At 41.1% G+C, this 16,504-nt stretch overlaps 1 protein-coding gene across 4 annotated transcripts in view; it reads right to left on the bottom strand.

Annotated features, from left to right (window-relative positions):
• The window catches only part of PRIM2 (DNA primase subunit 2), a 271,748-nt gene extending 260,267 nt beyond the window's left edge, over positions 1–11,481 (bottom strand). The window contains exons 1-5 of one of the 4 annotated variants that reach the window (XM_084889130.1): positions 11,361–11,481; positions 7,526–7,699; positions 5,880–5,983; positions 3,612–3,691; positions 1,903–2,023 (exon numbers count right to left, since the gene is read on the bottom strand). In XM_084889130.1, the coding sequence (XP_084745256.1) occupies positions 1,903–2,023; positions 3,612–3,691; positions 5,880–5,983; positions 7,526–7,673 (453 nt within the window). In that variant the 5' untranslated portion in view covers positions 7,674–7,699; positions 11,361–11,481. Of the gene's footprint in view, positions 1–1,902; positions 2,024–3,611; positions 3,692–5,879; positions 5,984–7,525; positions 7,700–8,599; positions 8,765–10,350; positions 10,598–11,360 lie in introns of those variants that run through there. The other 3 variants (XM_084889131.1, XM_084889129.1, XM_084889128.1) reach the window with 3 other exon arrangements.
• Positions 11,482–16,504: the final 5,023 nt, after the last annotated feature.

Here is a 16,504-nt window from a genome sequence, read left to right as displayed (position 1 = left end):
TAGTCCTACTATCACCTGATTGTTCAAAGTCTTCCAAAGCAGAATTATTGGAGTACAGAGCCACCTACAGGACATATATTCTATTTCCACCCACAATGGATATCCCTGCTAAATATGTCCCAGACACTTCTTTCTTTTTATTTTTCTGCTTTTTAAATTTATTTTAATTAAAGTTGACTTATAACATTGTATTAGTTTCAGGTATACAACATGGTGATTATACATTTACATACCTTATGAAGTGGTCACCATGATAATTCCAGTAACCATCTGACACCACACATAGTTATTACGGTATTATTGGCTGTATGCCCTGTGCTATACATTACATCCCTGTGACTTATTCTATAACTAGCAATTTGTACTTCTTAGTCCCCTTCACCTTTTTCACCCATTCCCCAACCCCCTGGAATGCCTATACTTAATTCTTTTTCCCCACTCTTTTTTTATTCTTTCTTTATTGATTAAGGTATTACATGTGTCCTTATCCTCCCATTGCTCCCCCACTCCCCACTCATGTCCTCACCCCCCTGGTGTCTGTGTCCATTGGTTAGGCATATATGCATGCATATAAGTCCTTTGGTTGATCTCTCCCCCTTACCTCCACCCTTCCCTACCTTCCCACTGATGTTTGATGGTCTGATCGATGTTTCTCTGTTTCTGGATTTGTTTTTGTTCATCAGTTTATGTTCATTATACTCCACATATGAGTGAAATCATATGATATTTATCTTTTTCTGACTTATTTCGCTTAGCATAATGCTCTCCGGGTCCATCCATGTCTTTTTTACAACAGCTTAGTATTCCATTGTGTAGATGTGCCACAGTTTTTTAATACACTCATCTGCTGATGGGCACTTAAGCGTTTCCAAATCTTAGTTATGCTAAATTGTGCTGCTATAAACATAAGGGTGGATATATCCTTTCCGATATTTTTAGTTTCTTGGGATATGTTCCTAACAATGAGATCACTGGGTCAAATGAGATTTCCATTTTTAGTTTTTTGCAGAAACTCTATACTGTTCTCTACAGTGGCTGCACCAGTCTGCATTCCCATCAGCAGACACTTCTTTCTTATATAACTAGAGGCCCGGTTTGTGCACTCGGGGAGAGGAGGTCCCTCAGCCTGGACTGCGAAAGGGTGTAGTCCAGACTGAGGGATCCCACCAGTACAATCGGGCTGGGGAGGGATGCAGGAGGGCTCCAGGGCATGTCTGGCCCATCTCGCTCAGTTCCGATAGGCTGGACCCCAGCAGCAAGCTAATCTACCAGTTGGAGCATCTGCCCCCTGATGGCCAGTGAACATCATAGTGAGTGGTTGAGCAGCCTTACCATATCATTAGCATATTATGCTTTAATTGGTCATTTGGCTGTTCTGCTGTTCAGTCTATTTGCATATTACCCTTTTATTATATAGGATTACTATATATAAATCATTCAGATTTGTCTGCAAAATTATTATTTAAATCTACTCAAAGATTTTACTAGTAACTGACTTTTAAAATAATTATTACCCCTCTAAACTTCCTTATTGGATATAAGTACTACCACTTCTCTGTTTTCTTTAATATGTTAGCTTTAAATTTTTGGCCTAAAAGACTCTAGTTGAAGATGAACTTTTATAAATTAAACATTTTTGTGCTTTCATTAATCACATATTTAATAAAGCAACTAAATGTGAGGCTCTGGTACTAAGGAGCCCCTTTTCTTCCAGTCACTGAAAGGAAAAGGTTCACCATCATGCCGAGCCAAGAGCTGTTCTCTCAGTCAGGTACTTAGGGAGAAAACATAAAGAGAACACACGCCACACGTCAATACTAGCACTTAAGGTGGGATGACTACTAGCACTTAGGAGGGATGAGTGGTGCAAACAATTGGAAATGACTACAAAAATATACTCACAGCCTCAAAATGCAAATGACTATCCTTTAAAAAATCTTGAATTTTGTCCTTGGGTAAAATACTGAATCGAAATCGAAGGAGATCCATTTCTTGTTGAATAAACCAGCGTCTAAGATCTTCGCTAAAATGTAGATAGGAAAATTACAAGTATAAATTATAAGTGAAATGATTATTTTTAAAGTCCACCGATTTTTAAATCCAAGAAGTTTATATGAAACAATATTCAAACATGACCACGATGCCAATAGACAGAAGTTAAAAGTGCTCTACGTGTATGAATAACACACCCCGCAATCTTCCAGGGATGGGCTGAATGTGGGGAAAGAGGTGTAATGAACATAAAATTAAGATAATTAAACATAGAATACTTTAAGCTTAACTGCATTATTATCAATATTATAAAAGAAAATAGTTCACTGCATCTAATGTAACCACAAAATATCAATTACATTAGAATAGGGGTGTCGAACTCAATCAGAGAAGGGGCCAAAATCTAAAATCCAGCCTAAATCGCGGGCCGAATGGTTTACTGAACAGTCATAAACTGACAATGTCATAAACTGACAGCGGAGTGCAGTGATGACAGTGCGGTGCGGGCCACATTGCAAGGCCTGGCCGGCCGGATTTGGCCCGCGGGCCTTGTGTTTGACACATGTGCATTAGAATATAGACTATTACTTCTAAGATGATTTCATCCATGCCAAATAAACCCAAATTTTATAAAGGTAATTTACCTCTGAATAGATTCTGATCAGATAAATTTCACAATGCAACCTTTACTTTCAGCTTTTTTGTTTATAATTTCACAAAATTTAATATGCACAGTATACTTCAATTTTTCAAAAGCCAACACACAATTACTGTATATTACTTTGCAAGAAAGATCCATAATTAGCATTACTGTTGTTAGACAATGATGCTGATGCATGTACAATATGATTTAGTTTTTTTTACCAAAGTGGTCTTCACACTGTAGCAATTCACTTACTGCATACGTTGCATAAACTACATATACTTTTTCACCAAAGAAAATCTCTAGGACCAAAACTGGTCAATAATTTCTAGTTACTATCTTGGGATAGTAAATAACTTAATGTTCTCATTTGATAAGCCTATTAGTAAAAAGAAAAGGAAAATAAACTTGTAAGATGTCCTTTTAATGTTCTTGTATGCCAGAATTAATACAAGAGAAAAACACCACCAAGTTTAAAAGGCAACTAACTCCTTTCCCTCTGGGTGGCACTACTGACTTATATAAGAAACCAACTAACAGAGGAAAATATCTTAATCTAATGGGCCCTGGTCCATACATCTCAACTTCTAAAAACCTGCACTGAATTCAAGTGTGTATTTGATTCATTATTTCTTATAAATATTACCAGTTTTTTTCGGGGGGGAGAGGGGACAGTGGCAATAAAAATCTCTAATAAAATTTCCCTCAATTTTAAATCCCAAATGAAGAGTCTCTTCATAAAGGTAAAAAGTGTTTCAACTGGTAAAATTTTTCAGTAGAATTTTTTGGGGGGATATTGCATAGTAAACAACTTGTTTCCAACAATCTGCTGCAACAATGTTTAACTCATGAACCTCTGGTTTCTATTGTTGTTCCGAGTTTTCCTCTGTTCAGTACAATACATGTTAACTTTCCATGTACCAATGTATAACCCAAGACATCAAATTTGACAGTGAGAATATAAATGTGCACTCACGACTGGCAATAAGCAAGGCGCAAAATAAAGTGAGAAATGTGATCTTTTCTTCGTGCTTCATATTCATCTTCTAAATTTTCCTTAAAAATAATAGGACATGAATAAAATGAATGTATTAGGATAGTAAAAGGTGTAAAGAAATACTGAATCAGCATAAGCTAATGTAAAGTAAAAGTTTCATAAACACAAATTCCATAATATGCTTTCCAGGATAATGATCATTTTTCGTAAGTTAGCAATCAGGTGACACTAAGAACCGAACTCCTCTCAGAAAAATCTCCTGGATTTGAGCCCTGTTATTTTCTTACCCTAACCTTCTTTGCTATCCATCCTATACCTAGGGTACTCACCACTTCAACAACTTCTTGTATCAACCCTCAACTTCTTGCTTTTCAACACTGTGGCAAAATCTAGATTCTAAATTAATCTACAGCTCTACTCTGTAGTCTATTGAAAATGTTAAAACCTCTGAAGAAAAGATATTCAATTCTGGGAATTTAGAATATTGAAAATTTACAGCTTCTAATCCCAGCTGGACCTTTTCCAACACTAAGGAAACTTTATCCAAGTCCAAAATAGTAAGAGCAAATATGTCTTGTGCACTTACGAGGTACCAGGCACTACTTTAAGCATTTTTCATCTATTAACCCATTTAATCCGTTAAAAACCCCGATAAGGTATACTCTGCTATGTATCCCCATTACAAAGACAAGGAAAATGAGGCACAGGGAAGTTATATAACTTGTCCAAGTTCACAAAACTTTTAAGTAGCAGAGCTGGGATCTAACACATAGCCATCTCTGTTCTCATTTCTTAGAAAAGCTGTTTCAGCCGAAACCGGTTTGGCTCAGTGGTAGAGCGTCGGTCTGCGGACTGATAGGTCCCGGGTTCGATTCTGGTCAAGGGCATGTACGTTGGTTGCGGTCACATGTAGGGGGTGTGCAAGAGGCAGCTGGTCGATGTTTCTCTCTCATCGACGTTTCTAGCTATCTCTTTCCTTTCCTCTCTGTAAAATATCAATAAAATATATTTAAAAAGAAAAGCTGTTTCAGCTCTTCTGCTATGTCACAGCTGATCCTCAGAATAAATTGGCCTGGGAGTTCACCCCGAGATACAATAGGACAGTGCACACAATCCACACAGGGGTGAACCTAGAGAGTCCAGCTTAGGTGACTGTGGAGGCTGAGCACTGGGCCCTACAGGACACTTACTACACAAGGCCACTCTACCAATTCCAGGAGACATAGCACAGGGAAGCTGTGAAATGTGGAGTTAGGGAAACATGTCATAAATGAAGGAACAGAGGAACTTTCCAGAAAAAGAATTAAATGAAATGGAAGCAAGCAAACTATTAGATACCAAGTTCAAAATAATGGATATAAAGGTGGTCAAAGTACTTAGTGAGAGCTTCAAGGTACTTAGTGAGAATTTCAAGGAAATTAGAACATCAAAGACATGAAAAAGGAGTAGTCAGAAATTAAGAATATACTAACTGAAATAAAGAATAATTTACAGGAAATCAACAGCCAAGTAGAGGATACCAATTTGGAATATGGGGAAGCAAAAAACACCCAATTAGAAAAGCAAAAAGAAAAAAGAATCCAAAAAAATATGAAGATAGTGTGTAAGGAGCCTCTGGAACAACTTCAAATGTACCAACATTCACATCATGGGGGTGCTAGAAGGAGAAGAGAGAAAGCAAAATACTGAAAACATACTTGAAGAAATAATATCAGAAAACTTCCCCCACCTGGTAAAAGAATTAGACTCACAAGTCCAGGAAGTACAGAGAGTCCCAGACAAGAGGAATCCAAAAAGGTCCACACCAAGACACATCATAATTAAAATGCCAAGGCTTAAAGACAAAGAGAGAATCTTAAAAGCAGCAAGAGAAAAGCAGTTAGTTACCTACAATGGAGCACCCATAGGACTCTACATGCACAGGGTACATATGACTGTTCGGAAACATCTAGTGGGTAGAAAACAGGAATGATACCTGGCATCCTACAATGCACAGGACAGTCCCTGAAACAAGGAATTAGCATTCCCAAAACATCAGCGGTACCAAAGTTGAGGAAAACCTGCTGTATTACAATGGTCTGACTACATGTCAATCACCCCCAGGAGACCATAGGTATCTTCAGGCAGAGTCTATGCTATATTAGTCCTTATGAAGGCCTTGTGCCTAATACAAGACCTTTTCCACAACTGAGACTCAGTACATGAATATATAGAACTAAATGAGCATTTGTTCCCCCTTTTACTTACTCTGTAAGAAAACTTGACCTTTCGAATCTCAGCTTCCATCTTGCTCTGGTATTGCTCATGTCCTTTCACATAGCTCACACCAAGATTTTCAACTGCTTTTAGCACTGGGGGGGGGAAAATTAATAAAAGAAAAATATATAAATGCAAAATAATTTTTAAAAATTAAATTCAAGACATAAAATCTATGAATGTTAATTGAATAATTACTTATTTATAAAAGATGACAAGTTATAAGTTTTCTGCAAGTACATAATATAAATTGTATCCTATATAATAAAAGCCTAATATGAAAATCGAATGAACGACAGAATGACCAGTGGAATGACTGGTTGCTATGACATACACTGACCACCAGAGGGCAGACACTCAAGACAAGAGCTGCCCCCAGCCCATAGGCCCCAGGCCAGCCAACGCATGTGCCTGCAGGAGCCCCTAATCGCCCTACCAGTCACCCCACAGATGGGCCCTGATCGCTGGCGAGGCCTAGGAACTCTTACCTGTGCACAAATTTCATGCACTGGGCCTCTAGTATGTTTGTAAGAAGCTAACTTCCATTCATGTATAGAAAAGATCAAGGTCCCACAGCATAGCCAGGTCTCAACCAGGGGGAAGAGAGGAATTGTTAACCACTGCTATACTGAACCACTGAGGTTGAGGAATGGAAAAGGGTATCCGTATGGAGAAAAGACTAAGCACCCCTTGTTTGCATCCCTCATGTGGAACTGCCTGTTAGGTGGTCTGCTTCTATTTTCTCAGCATATACTCATCAGAAAGATAGCCCTGCCCTAACTGGTTTGGCTCAGTGGATAAGTGTCGGCCTGTGGACTGAAAGGTATCAGGTTTGATTCCAGTCAAGGGCATGTAACTTGGTTGCAGGCATATCCCCAGTAGGAGGTGTGCAGGAGGCAGCTGATTGATGTTTCTCTCCCATCAAATTTCCAACTCTCTATCTCTCTCCCTTCCTCTCTGTACAAAATCAATAAAATATATTTAAAAAATAAAAAATAAAAATAAAATAAAATAAAATAAAAAAAGATAGCCCTTCCTTTCTATTTAAGCAGAGAAGACACAATAGTGAAGAAGCAGGGCCCTCAGATCATCCAAACACTCTCTAAATAGATGCTACATCCTGTTTAAAAGTTCCTACAGCCCCTTGTCAATCCTTCTTCGGATGAATTCTTCTTCCATCAATACAAAAAGAGGTGTTGTTTTTTTTTTTTTTATTCAAGAAGTAAAAACTTCTCAAATGACTCCTAAACATAAACACACGGCCCTTGGGCACCTCTTTTTATGGCATACCAAAGCAATTAATAATCTTCCCCCAAACCCCCCTTCCTGCTCTCCCCATCTCCATTAGCTTCAGCCACCACTAGAGCCCTTAACATACTAAACTATGATTATTTTGGATATCTGCTTCCATGTACTAGAATACAATTTCATCAAAGATGAGAATTACAATATTCATCTCAAAATCCCTACCACCTGGATAGAGTGGACTCAATAAATAGGAACTGTCCAATAAATAAATGAATAGCAAACCCTCAATAAATATTGGTTAAATAACTGCTTAATAAAGGAAATATGTCATTCTCACAAAGTATAGAGATCCTCAAGAATATGTCAGTTCTAATTCAAATATCACTCACATTTAACTCTATCGATAGCCAAGTTTTCAAACTCTGTCAAAGATATGTTTTCAGTAGGTGGCTGCAGGTAGAACTGAAGGCTGTGAGGGTAGCAAGCGTTCTTCTGATCGCCTGCCAAGTTCAGTTTCCTCCTCTTGGAAAATTCCATCTCCTCGTTACCTTACAAGGAAGCACCTAAAAAGGTTGAAATGGTGGAAAGTGGTGTTGAAAACAACCAACCAAAAACATAAACAAAAATAATAAGTCTACACACACAGAAAAAAAACAACACTGAAGTTCAAGGCGCTAACCACCATACACCCTACCGACAGCTGTACCCACTTTAATTCCTCCCTGTATTAGACACATAATTTACATCACCTGTTCTAAAGAAGATACCTGAAAGCATGAGACCTGCCCGGAAAAGAAAAAATGAAAAAACTAAGGAACACAGACCATAATAATATATACATGAATGTTTATTTGACCTCTGGATAAGAAAGGAAACTAACTATAACAAAGCACACTGTTCGTAAACGTTAACGGTGGTTATCCCTGGGCGATGTCTTTCAGTATTTTCCAGATTTTCTGCAATACACCTGTAACCATCTTGTAATTGTGGCTGGGGCTGCGGGACGGGGCTGCCAGGGAGGGAAGATGCAGGTGGTGACCCTAACTTCCAGCATCAGGGGAGCCAGGTGGCGCTGCTGCCCCCTGGGAGTCTGTGCACCTGGTCTCCGCAGCCCGGAGCTTAGATGATGTTTCATTAGGGACTGCCATCCCCAACTCCTTGGAGAGCGCGGGAGGTTCTCACCAATAAGCAACTTCCCGGGCCGGATCCAATTACTCACCTATCTTAACGACCCCGGGAAACGGAGCTGTGTTTGAATCCAGCCTTTCAGAACTCCTTTCAGGGAGCATCCACACGTTCCTTATAAAAATCCTGCCCACCCCACTGACCCTCCTCCTCCTCCTCCGGCCAAGCTGCCCCTGTAACTCACTGACACCTGAGTGTCAGCCCCAAATAACGGACCCCCGAGCCAGGTCAGACCCTCCGCCCCATCCCCCGCCAAGTGCGCTCCCTGCGGTCTCCACTTGCAAGTCTCCACGCCAGGATGGCCGTCCGACCGTCCGTCCGTCCGAAATCCACGGGAGCCGCTCTTACCTGCAGCCACACCGAAAGCGAAGAAACACCAACGCCGGCAGGCGGGTTTCCCGGGTGGCGGGAGATTTCACTTCACAGGAAGCGGAAGTGACGGAAAGTCCCGCCCCCGAACGCCCCGCCTCCGCAGCTCCGCCCGGTGCGGGCTGAGGGCGCGCCCCTGGACGCGGGCCGGTGGCGGGGAGTGGGTGGCTCCGGGCGGTCGGCACTGGGGTGCGGGGAGGCTGGTGGCACAGGTGTCCGCGGGCCCAAGAGGGGGGTCCCGGGAGCCCCGGGGACGCAACCGGGATTCCCGGAGGTGAACACGGGGCGCCCTCACCCGCAAGGCTGGCGCTCCCCACCTGCGATCGGGGAAGATGGAAGAAGAGGGCTTTACCGGGTTCATTTACTGCACCTGGATCACTATGAGGAGCTCTAGTTCGGCTTTATTTTTTTTAAGAACTTTACATTTCATTTGTCGATTACAGTTTACATTCGATATTGATTTGCACTAGTTTCAGGTGTACAGTGCCGTGGTTAGACAATCACATACTTGACAAAGTGCCCCCCTCTTCCCTCCCCCCCTCCCGGCCCCCAGAAGCTCTGATTTCTCTTGTTTGATCTTTCAAGTAAGTGGTAATACTCCATTTTACGGGTGAGAAAACAGTAGCTAAAAGATCATTATTCGTTTGCCCATCTATGTACAATGCGTTTTGTTGTGTGTGTGTGTGTGTGTGTGTGTGTGTGTGTGTGTGTGTGTGTGTGTTTTCTGTTAGAAGGCAAGCCCCAGCACGGTAGATCCTACCTTTAGTTCACTACCCGCACCCCCCGCCCCTGCACCCCAGCTCCGCCCCAAGGCCTCGCGCCTGGAGAGCGAGCAGGAAGATGTCTGAGATTAGAATGAATAAAAGTGCGCACACAGGCGTCGCTCCGGGGTCTACAGAAACTGGAGGAAAGCGGGCTCGGAGGGAAGAAGCCGGTGGAAGAAGTGGAATGTGCTGGGGAGAAAGCGAATTTGGGACTGAGGACTATTGGAAGGGGCGGGTCAGAGCTCCCGCAGTGTCAGGGTTTTCAAGAGCTGGAAATAAAGCACACTGTGTCCTCTTGGGGGCGTGTCTCACTAACAAAAGAAAGCTTAGTCGTTAGAGGTGAAGGATGCTTGAAACCTTCAAGTTTTCAGAAATGCAAAGTATAATGAAACAGTATCAAGCTTCAAAGGACCTACCCAGCATGGACCAAATTGTGGCTGGCCCTGACATGTTCTAAGTGACTTACATGCTAACTCACTGTATTCTCATAACCATATGAGGTAGGTTCTATTATTAACTCATCTTACAGATGAGGAAAGCTAAAATGAAGTTAAGTTACTTCAAATCACATAATAAGCGACAAACAAATTCAAAGTCATGGAGATTGTCTCCAACTCGCGGCGCTAACCACCACACCCCCTACAGATAGCTGCACCTCACTTTAATTCCTCCCGCCCTGTATTAGACACATAATTTACATCACCTGGTCTAAAGAAGATACCTGAAAGCATGAGACCTGCTTGAAAAAAAATGGAGCACAGACCATAATAATATATACATGAATATTTATTTAACCTCTGGGTAAGAAAGGAAACTAAATATAATAAAGTACAAAGGAAAAAATCTAAAGACTTGACTCTAAAAGTGTAAAATTGTGCATCTAAAAAGAAACTTACTAGTTGGTTTGCTCAGTGGATAGAGCCTTCTCCTGCGGACAGGAGGGTCCTGGGTTTAATTCAGGTGAAAGGCACATGCCTGCGTTGCGGCTAGATTCCCAGTAGGGGGCGTGCAAGGTGTGGCTCAGTGATTAAGCATCACCCACGAACCAGGAAGTCACAGTTGGGTTCCCAGTCAGAGGGGAGTTGGGGAAGAAAGACGGGAGGAAGGGGGATTTGAGTTAAATCCTCAGTTGGGAGCATGCAGAAGGCAGCCAATCCATGATTCTCTCATCATTAATATTTCTAGCTCTCTCTTCTTCTCTCTTCCTCTCTGAAATCAATAAAAATATATTTTTTAAAAATAGTCTACCACAAACATAAAAATGCTTACGTTAGTGGCAACTAAGACTCTGGCAGTAGAATAAAATGGATAAACATTAGATGATATTTTTTAAGTTATATTTAATCATTCAACAAATATTTGAAGCCTTCCTGCTGCATGGTCCCAAGATTTGGTCACTGTATTGCCTACACATGTCCTCCAGCTTAACTACCAGACTTCCCCAAAGAATGCCTTGCACTTCCCTACCTTGGTCTCTCTCTGCAGGAATCTGTCCACTTCAAGAGCTCAATGCCTTCCCAATCTGCCTTCAGTAGTCAAATACTGCCTTCATCCCATTGAGATTTGGCTTATGCCACCTGGGTTGCTTCTCGTTTAAATCCCCGTGTTCTCTGAAATTCCCATATAGTAAATTCTTCCTTTAATTATATTTCTCTACTTCATTGGTTCTTAATTTTTAGGAACATGAACCACCGGATGATCTGAAGTACACACTCCTCAGAAAAGTGCACCTACCCACCAAGTTTGTACACTATTTCAAAAGGTTTGTGAGCATATACACACCAAGTTAAGAGTAGCACTACCACCTTTTAAGCTCTTTTTGCACAGATCCTTTTGTTTGTCTTCTTGATCCCTAAAGTGCCTACCACACAAAATATCTTCCAAATTAAAAAAATGAAGTACTCACCCTTGCCCGTGTGGCTCAGTAGTTGAGTGTCAACCTATGAACATCACAGTTCAATTCCTGGTCAGGGCGCATGCCGGGGTAGCAGGCTCAATCCCCAGTGTGGGGCATGCAGGAGGCAGCTGATCAATGACTCTCTCTCTCTCATCACTGATGTTTCTACCTCTCTCTCTCCCTTTCCCTTCCTCTCTGAAATAAAAATAAATCTTTTTTTTAAAAAAATGAAGTATTGATATTTTATGAACAGTTTAGAGAGAAGTGGGGAAAAATGCTCATGTTTAACATAACCAATATCTTACTGAACATGTGCCATAATGGCTGTTTTTCAGCATTTAAAAAATCTATTTTAAATCTCAGAGAATAAAATAGAATCTGTCAGTAGGCTATTCCATCATGTTTATTGTTTCTTAATGCCACTTTGGGTCATTCCCTCCTGTGAAGAAGGTTTTCTGCATCCAGAGGCAATTACAATACAAATCTACCAATCACAGCACCAATAATGCACAATGTTACGCGTTTCGGTAGCCATATTTGGTAAGTCACACAAGCTCTTTATTGTATTTCATCAGCAAAAGTGGATTGACACAATGCTCAGCCCTGGCAACTGAGATGCACATAAATTACAAACCCTGACCTCACAACTGAGGTTAGAAAATACTTGGGAACTATAACTTTGACTTCCATTAGACCACGGTAAGCATCTCAAAAATAGGAACCACTGAGTTGTTCATCTTTGTAATCCCAGCATCTGGCACTCCGTGGGCCCTCAATGAATATCTGTTATACTGAACTGACATAAAATATGAGAGATGTATGAGGAAAGTGCTGGGCTCAGCTTGACATTTCAACAGATGGTTTGAATCAAATGTGACTCCAACCTATAAAACTTCAAGTCCTCATCGGAAAACTTCATCCACATTCCTTCCAGCATGACTTGGCTCCCCAGTTTATCCTGTAATAAAGCACAGAGTACCTTCTCAGATGGAATTTCCATGAATCATTATTGCTCAGTGCCAGCCCTGGGCATTCCCCAGCTGCAGACAGAGTGTCACACAGAGCATTCACCTTTAGATGACTCCACAGTTCCAGGAGCTCTGTCCTGTGGTGGGTCATACTTACAGCTGAGATTTTAGTTGCCAAATCAAAGTAGGTGTTCATTCTCCCCCCTTGTGCAGAGTGTGTCACCCTAAAAACCAAAGGTGTGTTGCATTTTGCTACCCACTGAGGACGCTATAAGCTCTAGATCCTGCCAGCTCGGCTCACCATGGAAAGCAAGACGGGGGCATTTCCAGCAGGATAGCGGACCCATAGAGACAAAGGTATAGTGAGCCAACCTCTGGTCCCTCCACCTTTCATTTCACTGCCCATCTCTGGGACGTGGCTGAGGAACAAACCTTAATGAAAATGTCGTTCTTTCTCCCTTTGCTTCAGGTTGCTTTTATCAATCTAGCATCAAGAAGCAAGAGAACTAGAGAAAAAGCATATTCTTAAAGGGAAGGGCAGGGATGTAGAGTTATCTTTTAATATACCAACATTATGTGATTTATGCCAGAAATACTAATTGAGTACCTACTAAGTGCCAGGCAATGTTTTCTGTGGTGAGGATACAAGAATGATGAAATAGCCCCAAGTTTTTGGTTCTTGACCTCATAAACCTTATATTCTAGTGGGAAAGAGATAATAAATAAGAGAAATATATATATATATTCTATGTTAAATAATAATTTCTAAACAGAAAAAAAATAAAGTAGAGAAGGAGGATATAAAGTTTTTGGAAGAGACATTGAAATTTTAGGAAGGATGGCCAGGAAAGGCTGGCTAAAAATATGATCATGAAGGCAAGACCAGAAGAAAATTAGTGACTTAGTAATGTGGATCTTTAGGAGAATAGCATTTCAGGCAGATGAGTGGTTTATCATAATTCCTTAGTATTTAAGACAATGCAATATTGGCATAAGAATGGACAAATCAACCAATGGAACAGAATAGAGAACCCAGAAACGGGCCCACACCTATGAAGAAGCCTGGTATATGACAAATCCACTGCACAAATCAATGGCGGGGGAAATGGACGTTTCTAAATGGTGCTGGGACAAATGGCTTTCTATATGGGGGAAATGTATTTCCTACCTTCTGCTATAAGCAAATATCAATTCCAGATGATTTATTGACTTACATAAGAATGGCAAAACTTTAAGAATTTAGAATAAATATACAGATGGTCTTGGTATACCAAAGAATTTCTTAAATAAGACGTTAAGAAAAAGCACAAGCAGTTCTGGACATGGAGACGGTGGTAGTTGCACAACAGTGTGAATATGCTTAATGCCACTCAATGAACTGTGCACTCTAAATGATTAAAATAAGTTTTGTGTAATATACATCAATTTTTCTTAAAAAGCACATAAGATACATTTTTAATGAGCCACAAATTGGGAAAAGAAAGTTGTCATCTATAATTAACACAGTTTTAGTGTCAGAACACTGAGTGGCCAGATTACTATGATCTCTGAATGCATAATAATCTGGCCACTCAGTGTATATTCTATATTAAAAAAAAAAAAAGTCTAATATGCAAATTGTCTACTGGACCAGGAGGCAGGCCAGCCAACCGCCCATGTCTCCTCCCCCTTGCCAGGCTGGCCAGACCCCACCCATGCACGTATTCATGCACCAGGCCTCTAATACACACACACACACACACACACACACACACACACACGGAGTGGCCAGATTATTATGTGTTCAAGGATTATAATAAACTGGCCACTCAGTTCCTATTTATTAAATAGGAGAAAAAGATAAAAACACAATAGAAAAGGGGTGGGGGAACCTAAATAGATATTTCATAACAAAGAAAACATAATGACCAAGAAACATACAAAAGTATGTTCAGCCACATTAGTAACTGGGGAAATGCAAATTAGAATCACAGTAATGTACACCCACTCTATGGACAAAAAATTCAAAGTCTAAAAATATCAAACGTTGATGGGAACGCATAGCCTACAGGTAGAAGTATTAATTGATGCATCTACTTTTGAAAACAATTTGACATCTCCTGGTAAATTTGACCCTTTGTCAAAGTGCAGTAATTCTACTCTGAGTAAATTCTCTAAAGAAATTCTTTTGCATAAGCATTAAAAACATTAACAAGAATGTCCATAACAACATCACAGTTTCCAGTAAAACACTGGAAACTACCCATCATCAGGAAAATAAGTAGATTCCAGTCAATTCACATAGTGCAATATGAAAAAAAAACAACAGTGCGAACGAATGAATTACAATTAAGGTAAACATGTCAACATGGATGAATCTCAAAAATGTAATGTTAACTGAAAAATCAGGCACTGAAGAATACACCAGTGTGCTGGGTATATTCCATTCCACCCCTCACCCTACATGCTCGTCCTCACCCCTGCCCTCTGCTCCTGGCTTGTATGAACCATGTATATGTCTTCCTGCACCTGCTGTTTCCGGAACTTCTAAAGTCACTTAGGAGCCCCAACAGCCAATGGGAAGGAGGGAAGGAAGGGAGGCCAGTGGATTTATTACCTTGGCTGCCTCCCTGCAAGGCTGCCTGTGTCCTCAACCTGTCATTGCTCCTCTCCAGGTGGCTGACTCGGAAGGACTCCTCTCTCTAGGTCTGGTAATAGCTCCTTTCCTTCTACCCTCGGGTCTCAACAGAGTAACATGGCTACCTCGGTGAAATCCTAGTTGACTTAACTATATTCCTTATAGTTCCCAACTTCCACACCCTCACAAACAGTTTCTGGAAAAAAATATATATATCTTTGAATCAACCTATATTGAGTGTGCCATCTGCTCTCTTGTTGGGCCCTGATGGGTACACTTAGCATCTATATAAAAGCTTTAAAAAATTATGAAATAATATATTGTTCAGGGATGCATACTACAGGTAGAAAATTATTTTAAAAACTCAAGAGAGTGGTTAATGCTGAGGTGGGAAGATGATGCACAGATGGGGCACATGGAGCTTTGAAGGTTCTGGTATCGCTCTAGTGCGTGGCTCAATGGTGAGTACGGGAATGATCCTTTTATTCTTCTTTAAATAGTGCAGAATGTATAGGGGACATTTTAAAAGGAAAAGAATAAACATAGCAGGGACATCAAAAAAAAAAAAAAAGGAAAGCACAATTAGCCATCCTCCACACTGGGGAGTTGTGAAATGATTTTCACCCTAGCTTCCTCCTCCCTCATCCCCACATCTCATCTCCACTTCCTAGCCTCCCAAAACCCTTCTGCACTCTCCTTTCTCTGTAAGACACAAACAGATCTGATGTAGTAATGGGGACTGAGATTTCTTTCAGAGCATGGACTGAGGACGGGTCAGTGTGGAGGTTTCTGGCAGACAAATAAACACTTGAGGTCCCCTGCCTCTTCCATCCTTGGTCCTGGACCAGGCGCTCACCCTGACAGCACAAGTCCTCTTCCTTGTCTGTCTCCCCTATCTCTGACGTGTTCAGGTGCCAAGATCCAGAGGTCCTTTTTGTGGGAGTTGCCACCCAAGCCTAAATTCTCACCCCCAAAGCCAGTGCATTTCATCCCTCGCTGCGATGACCAGGTAGGAGGATCGCCTGAGCCCCGATGCAGCTTGTCCAGCCTGGAGCTTCCCGGCACCCTGCATACATCTGGGAGGAGATGGTGTTCTTGGATGCACCAGTCTGGCCCTCTCACCTGCGGCGGGGTAGTGTGGAACTGAGCACAGAATCCTGAATCTGGGTGGGCCCAGGAAGATACATAGGATAGGAACTACATAAAGTTTGATTCAATTCTTCTGCTTTGAGTTTATCCATTTGGGAGGGTGGGGTGAGGACTAGGGAAGGATAGGGAAATTAATATCACAGTGAACGTATTATCCATTAAAGCTGTTTGTTCTTGGTGATATATATATGGGTTGGGCAAAAGCAGGCTTATAATTATTTATCTGAAAAAGAAGACATGCAGATTATGATTATTACAATAGTTTTATTAACTCAAAAGAATGTTACTCACAACTGTAAACCTACTTTGCCCACCCAGTATATGGGAGACTAATAAAAGGCACAGGGGAAAAAAAGCTAATCTTGGTTTAGCCATGTGGAAATAATTTTAAATACCTACTGATATCTATGAGCACTACT

Source organism: Pipistrellus hanaki (assembly GCF_964339955.1).
Source record: "Pipistrellus hanaki genome assembly, chromosome: 7".
NCBI classification, from domain to species: domain Eukaryota; kingdom Metazoa; phylum Chordata; class Mammalia; order Chiroptera; family Vespertilionidae; genus Pipistrellus; species Pipistrellus hanaki.
The sequence above is the reverse complement of the archived record's forward strand: the minus strand, read 5'-3'. Positions and strand labels throughout refer to the sequence as shown.